Source organism: Orbicella faveolata, unplaced genomic scaffold (assembly GCF_042242905.1).
Source record: "Orbicella faveolata isolate gen_17 unplaced genomic scaffold, um_ofav_v1 contig_1, whole genome shotgun sequence".
Taxonomy (NCBI): domain Eukaryota; kingdom Metazoa; phylum Cnidaria; class Anthozoa; order Scleractinia; family Merulinidae; genus Orbicella; species Orbicella faveolata.
In genome coordinates, this window is record NW_028301536.1 from 12898132 (window position 1) to 12905000 (window position 6869).

A 6869-nucleotide genomic window follows, 5' to 3' on the forward strand; every position below is an offset into this window, starting at 1 on the left:
GCATTCAGTACAGTTTAGGGACTCCGCGGGATCCTTCCAGTGCGATCCATCGGGTTATCCCGTGACGTTCCCCGTTAGACCCGTTACTTTGGGTTTTGCTAGCTCCTGGAAACGTTACTTTTCTGGCGGCTTCTATTTTCGAGCGAAAAATGAATTTTAACCCAAGACATAAGAACGGTAAAAAAAAGTCATTTGGCGGTGAGTCAGAACGAAAAGATTGCACTGTACCCGGGACTGTACAAGTGACGAAAGCATAACGGGGATATGTACATGGTACATGGCCGGTCTTGGACTAGAAGCGTTCTAAATCTGATTTCGAATGAATGGAATTTCTTCAACGTCTCTTGGAATTAGCTAAGATCCTATCTATGATACGAACCACATTGAAACCCCTTAGATATTGGGATTGCGTGACAACCCTGGAGGAGACAGCAATGAGGTTATCTACTATTTTTGGGAAGCCTTGCCCTTAGAAATTCCATATACGTGTAAGTGATAACTTGTGTTTTAAACGTTTTTCTTGGAAAATCATGATTACGTTGCGTCCGCGTCCAATTATAATTTTAATTCTTTCGCTACCTTGGAAACGCGTTTTACAGATCCTGTAACGCAAGTCTTTGTCACAAATATCCCAGCATTCAATGAGGTCGTGCATTTCTATGCTGACTCAGTGAACAGGGAAAGCAGACGTGTAAACAGTACCATGGACGATTTTGTTCCCTGCAGAACAATATCATGGTTTATCCTTGTTTTCTCTTCTTTGTTCTTCAAGTGTTTATCAGGTGAGCCAATTTGCGATGTTCCGGAATGTGAGTTTATCGCCCAAATGGCACGATAACAGCTCTCTTCCGTTATTTTGCAGAGGAACCGCGAGTCCGTGTTTTCACTGCCACAGATTATATGCTTTTTGATAGCAACGATCTTCTTTATTTTGAGATTCTGCAACCTAAAAATATTAGCTTCATCTACAAAGTTAGACCAGCGAAAGACTTTGGCGGCAAATTTGTAAGTAGTGCATGTAATGAACATGCCAAAAAATTGTAACTGTAATTCGAGTGGGAAAAATCTATCACTTTAAACTTAACTTAAATCTACTCGATCTAATCATTTAGAATATATTTTCTGTGTTGTGAATAAATTATGCTCTTCTTCCACCTGCTACAGCTGTTTAAGCAGAGTATGTCGACATACTGCAAAATCCTTTGTTGCTAACTTAAACATATGGAACCTTATCTTTTTTCGAGTTTGATTGCTAGCTACTTACAACTTCCGGTAAGTTTCAAGCTTTCTAATGTTGCAGCTTTTGGCATGTAATCATCCTGGTGCATGGAACGATAATTCTTGAATTATTCTAGGGGCTAATTAAATTAGCTCTCTTCTCATGTTGCTTCTAGCAAAAACTGCATGTTCAAGACAGTTCTTGTGTTTCATAACACCAACTGAAAATGTGACGTGTCCTTACGACTCAGTGTAATTTGTTTCCAAGGAATTTGATTCAGGGATTGTAAATCTGGTGGCTGCAGATCCTCTTGATGCTTGTTATTCAGTTGACAATGGCCAAACCTTGCACGGGGCAATAGCCTTGGTTGAAAGAGGGTGAGTGACTATTGGATCCTGAGCTGGGAGGGGGGGGGGGGGGAGGGGGGGGACTCCCGTACAAAAAGGACAGGGAAGCTCGTCAGAAATTTTGAAAAGAACTCCTAAGAGGTACCAAGTCCCTGTTTTGTGGGGGTGGCTTGAAATTTTTTTCACTCCTAAGAGGTAGCAATTCTAAAGCAACACATAAATTGACACCATCATTTTTGGCTCAATACCCTAAAAGACACTGTGAAAGCTCCTGCTGTGGGAGCTTTTGAGGCCAACACCCTAAGAGGAACCAAATCCACTTTTTTAACCCCTAAAAGGTACAAGGAGCACCCCTGTCCCTTTTATATCAGAGTCCCAAAGCAGAGGAATATAAGCCCAAAGGTTATTTTATGGCCAAAGTTAGTTAGTGTCAGTAGTTGCAATAAAAGGTAGAGGGGCTGGGAGACTCAAATGTGATATCTTTCCTAAGCTATATGAAATGCTTACAAAGGTCTGTAATACCAGCCAGTTTAACGTCCAGGCCAGGGTTGTTCAAAAGGTGGATAACCAGAGCTATCCACCAGATAAATTATTATCCAGTGGATAGCATGGTTTTTTCTGTTAACACTTACTCTATCCACTGGATAGCGTTTTATCCAGTGGAGAGCGTTGTCCAGCCTTCAAACAAGTGGGGCCAGGGTGACAGGCATGGTAAGGGCTGTGTACTCACCTTTGTTTAATCTGTACAGGTATATACTATCCCAAAGGGTATTAGCTTTGGAGGTCTGCCAATTATCAACTTGAAGTGTGAGAGCTAATGTTTCAAGCATTAGCCATTTTGTCAGTACAGCAATTCCTTAGAAACCAGTAACTTACGTGTAGTTTGAGCTGTTTGGTTAAATATGGGTCACAGATTTTAACATGTTAGTGTGAAATTAGATAGGGTTGTGCCCTAAGATCTGAAATAATTATAATATTTATTGGAGATGGTTTTTGAAAAAAACATGGGAGCATCTTTACCTATTTACATGATTTATAGATTTAAATGAATGATCATCACAGCAATGTATACTGTGAACAACTTAAGCAGTTGTAAAATATTGAGGTGGTATGTTTAGCATTCTGAGACAGGGCAGTGTTGGTAAAATTCTTCAATATTTCTTAAAACTACAAAACCCCTAGTCAGCTTAATCAGCCTTACACAGGGCCTTAAGCCTTACACCTTACACAGCCTTAAATGAAATTAACTTTTTGAATACTGGAATTAGCCCTTCACAAGTTGAAAATACTCTTACAATCACGTTTTGTCTTCAGAGGTTGTTCTTTTGTGTCAAAAACAAAAACAGTTGAAAGTCATGGAGCCATTGCAGTATTTATAGCAGACAAACTACAGTATATCAATGGGGAACCTTTAGTAGACATGATTCATGATGGTACAGCAAGAGATGTTCACATTCCTGCTGGGTTCATGCTGGGATCTGATGGGTAAGAAATGTACTTTACTTTAATTATGTAATGTTTAAAAAACGAGCAGCAGTGTTTTTTTCACGAGGCGTAGCCGAGTGTTTTAAACCCAATAAAACACAATCATGCTGCAAGTGTTTGAACAGCTTCAAAAAGGTTTGTGGTAGACCTTTTCATTTGTAGAATAATCCTTGGGTTTATTATTATTTTTCTGGAGAAAATCGGCTGCAAAATTTAGCCGTCTTTATCAAATTTTAAGACACTCATTAAACATGTTTTTCTTTTGTATTTCCTTTATGAATTATAATATTAATGAGTTTTTAAATTCTAAATGATTTGAAGCCAATGCATTTGCTTCCTGTTTTGAGAAAACAACTCCTTTTCTCAATGTTGCACATATTGGTCCAGTTTATACTCTTCCCCCGGTGCAAATATTTGTGTTTATGTGCAAGTGTCTCAGATAAATTGATCATACTGTGTATTTGAGCAGTCAAGCTTGCATTAGACCCTGAGTGAGCACCTGTGTCATGAGTACATTCTTCATGGCATGGAAAATGTACCTCAACATGCCAAGCATTAAACAAGGCTGCTATAGTTCACAGGAGCCCACATTGCTGAAGCTTATCCTTGGTTGCTTTCTGAAGTAAAGCTTCACCACTTGGGTAACTTGCTTCTCTCTCTGTATGGGATGCTAGTCCAACTTCTCTTGGGTTGCCTGGTAATAGCTTTTTGTTAGGTCTCTCTAAGATGATGGTGTCTTGCTCAAGAACTTGGTCAGTCTTAATTTAGACCACTTGATCTGGAGTAACAGAAACAGTGAGCAACAATGAGGCAGCTATGCTGCTATTACTCACACAGTCACTTCCTTCATCATATTCTCTCTTTCTGTAGGGAACGTGGGGCGAGCAGCCATGTGCATGACATTAATTTTGATCATTTAACCCTACAGGTATCACATTAAACGTGGAATTGAGGAAGCAGGAATGGAAGCGGCTGTCATATCCATTCCTCTTAATGTCACGACAAGCCCTCATCTTTACACCAGGCAGCCTCCGTGGTCATACTGGTGATATAGTCTTTCTGTGGCATTCAATTCTGCAGAGGAGGAGGAGGAGGGGGCTCCCATATGAAAAGGTCTGGGATGCTTATCAGAAAGTTTGAATTAAACCCCTAAAGGATACCGATCTGCATGTGGCTCAAGCTTTATTTGACTCCTAAAAGATACCTCTTAAAACAGAATAGGCTTGGTCACCAGCCACTGATGAGGAAAGGAGCCTGCGCTAGTACACCAAACTCAAGAGACCGGTGGAAATCGAGCCTAAAAACAGAAATAAGAGTGTTTCTTTTATTACTAATTCTTCATTTGCATCCCTGAAGATACTTTGAGAGCTAAAAATTGTGGTATTTCGTCGTGAACATCCTAAGTGAGGCCAGAATCCTGGATTTATATCCCTAAACAAGATGACGTGCATCCCCGACTTTTTCATATGGGAGTTCCCCACTGGGGCATTGAATCAGTCTGTTTGCCATCTTCCCAGTACACATCTCAAAGATCATTTGCTAAGTTTGATCTTTTGCTTATATTGTAAACAAATACCTTTAGTAAACGCAAGTCATATTGTAGTATCAAATTAGCACCCAAAAGTACTAACATACAATAATACGACAAGATGAAAGCAGGCAGGAAGTTGGTTGATGCACTGACGTAAAAAGAAAGGCGTCTAAAAATAGTTTCAGTGATATTATTGACCTTGACTATTATTCTGTTTCCTGTTTGTGCAACCTATAACAGCTAGGAACTTCTAGAAAGGTTGAAAACATAATATAAAGTTAATTCAAACTCATTTAAGATTCGTAACCAAAGGTACAATATCGTTAAAGTGAAATCTCGTTTTTTTTAGCCACCTTTAGGAAGGGAAATTGATTTGAAAACTGCCAAAGCGCGCGTAAGATTGCCTCGAATAATCGGGAGGTTTAAAAAATGGAGGGTCGAAAAGTCCACATTCCGCTGTCCCTTTTTAAACGCAATGCATGTCATATGAAAATTTATTGCAAATTTTGTAAAATATTCCAAAGAACGTTTAAACAGAGAGTCAGCACATAATTTAGAAGTTTAATATGAACTTGCACTCAGCTGTCTTTTTTATCCTATTAAGTATAGTATATTTATAATATATTTTGTCTCAAAGACTTTGAATACAAACGTTGCACATTTTCAAAAGAAATATTTAGATATAGCACAGTATTAGGCCTGTTGTAGCTGATGAATATATTTTGGGGAAAAATTCACTTTTTGTGATTTTGGTGACAGTTAGATTATAAAATATAAGCCTTTTTCGGGTTTATTTTTGTTGTAACATATTTTGAGGGATGTTATAAATAAAATGACATTTTTCCTGTAGTTGGGAGATATTAAATGACGTCAGGGTAGATAAATGTAGATTCATCACAAATTCGACAGTGTTTCAGGTTGTTTGTCATAAGTTATAAATATATTGTGTCATACAGGAGCTTGATTTTTTTTAACCACCTACGGGGAATGGAAATTGGTTCGAAAAATATTGAGGTTCAAACAATCGTAGGTGGCTTCACTGATTTTCCAAGATGGCTCCAAGTAACTGAAACACTTCGACGCAAGAGGAAACAAAGGCTGTTCTGTACAACATTTTGTAACTGAAAATGTGGAGATAACGTCTCGTTGTGTCTTTGTTGTAAAGTAGAATTTTGCGTCATATCCGGCAAACGGTAACAGCCATCTGCAGTTTGTCATGCAGCTGTCACACTCATTAGCAATGTTAAAATGCTCAACTTTGCCACATAAGAGTTTCCTGTTGCAATTGCACTTTTGATCCTGTTGTATGATACACTGCGTTCAAGTAAGCAAGAACGTCGCTTTTAGGCGAAACAGGACGCGGGAAAGTTGGGCGAATACATATTGATTTGGTTTAATTTATTTATAGCGGTTGTTCAAGACGTATTTGAAATGAATTTTGTCCGTCCGCACTAGTGATGGCTTTGAATAACGATTGATACCCATCATCTGTCCGTTGCCCCGCCCAAAGCGTGTGTTAAACAGCCTCGACTGCATACAAACTAACCTCATCTCCAGGGCCTCTCTTTTCCCCGCCACGAGGTGTGATAGTCTCGATTCCACCTTTCAGCAAGAACCTGTTAGGCGTAGATTTCCCGTCTTTCTAATATATTTCAACGGAAGTATATCACCTTTAACAAGGCGATAAGCTTCTGATGTCAATCACAATGATTTTCACTTTCTGCTTTCATGGAAATTGAGGTGTGAAGAGCAGTGTATATGGCGAGATGACCTGAACTGACTGTTTCTCGATGAAACAAATTATCGAAGTCGCTTATTTGGCAGTTATGGATTAAAGCACACGGTTTTAATTTTTCTGTACTTTTCATCTGTTTTTTGTTCAAAGCTAAGTTGAAACAATCAGAAGCTAAATAAATCAGTTTCGATCAATGTTTCAACCCTGTGCTTTATATTTTCCCTCTATTCAAAGCAATTTTAAGACTGACATATTTGTTAGAAGAAAATATATGTGATTAAATATCTCATCTTTTGATTTCAGGCAAAACCGAAAATACTTGTCTCCTCTGAGCTGATTGTAGATGAAAAATAATTTAAACTTTTAGCATGAAAACTGTTAAAGCATGTGCCGGTATCCTGGGATACAAAATTATATTCTGAAAGTAAAAAAGCCCTTACTTCTGGACTTTTTGTCAAAAGAAGTTTTTGATGGGCTTATAGTTTTCGAGAAATGCCAATAAGGTGCTTATGCGTTATTATAGGGGAGGGAGGGCTTATTATCAGAAGGAAA

At 38.6% G+C, this 6869-nt stretch overlaps 1 protein-coding gene across 1 annotated transcript; it reads left to right on the plus strand.

Annotated features, from left to right (window-relative positions):
- Positions 1-640: 640 nt before the first annotated feature.
- On the plus strand, positions 641-5431 carry LOC110065295 (protease-associated domain-containing protein 1-like). Its single transcript, XM_020772421.2, has 5 exons — positions 641-782; positions 863-1005; positions 1487-1596; positions 2881-3051; positions 3980-5431. Exons 1-5 carry the CDS (start codon positions 704-706, stop codon positions 4098-4100), a joined length of 624 nt encoding a protein of 207 aa, XP_020628080.2. The 5' UTR covers positions 641-703; the 3' UTR covers positions 4101-5431.
- The last annotated feature ends 1438 nt before the right edge of the window (positions 5432-6869 follow it).

Excerpts from the sequence above, each read along its gene's own strand:
- LOC110065295 (XM_020772421.2), top strand. The coding sequence starts at position 704 with ATGGACGATTTTGTTCCCTGCAGAACAATATCATGGTTTATCCTTGTT. Across the intron at positions 1,597-2,880 it reads ATAGCCTTGGTTGAAAGAGG|AGGTTGTTCTTTTGTGTCAA; the intron begins GTGAGTGACTAT and ends TTTTGTCTTCAG. Across the intron at positions 3,052-3,979 it reads TTCATGCTGGGATCTGATGG|GTATCACATTAAACGTGGAA; the intron begins GTAAGAAATGTA and ends TTAACCCTACAG.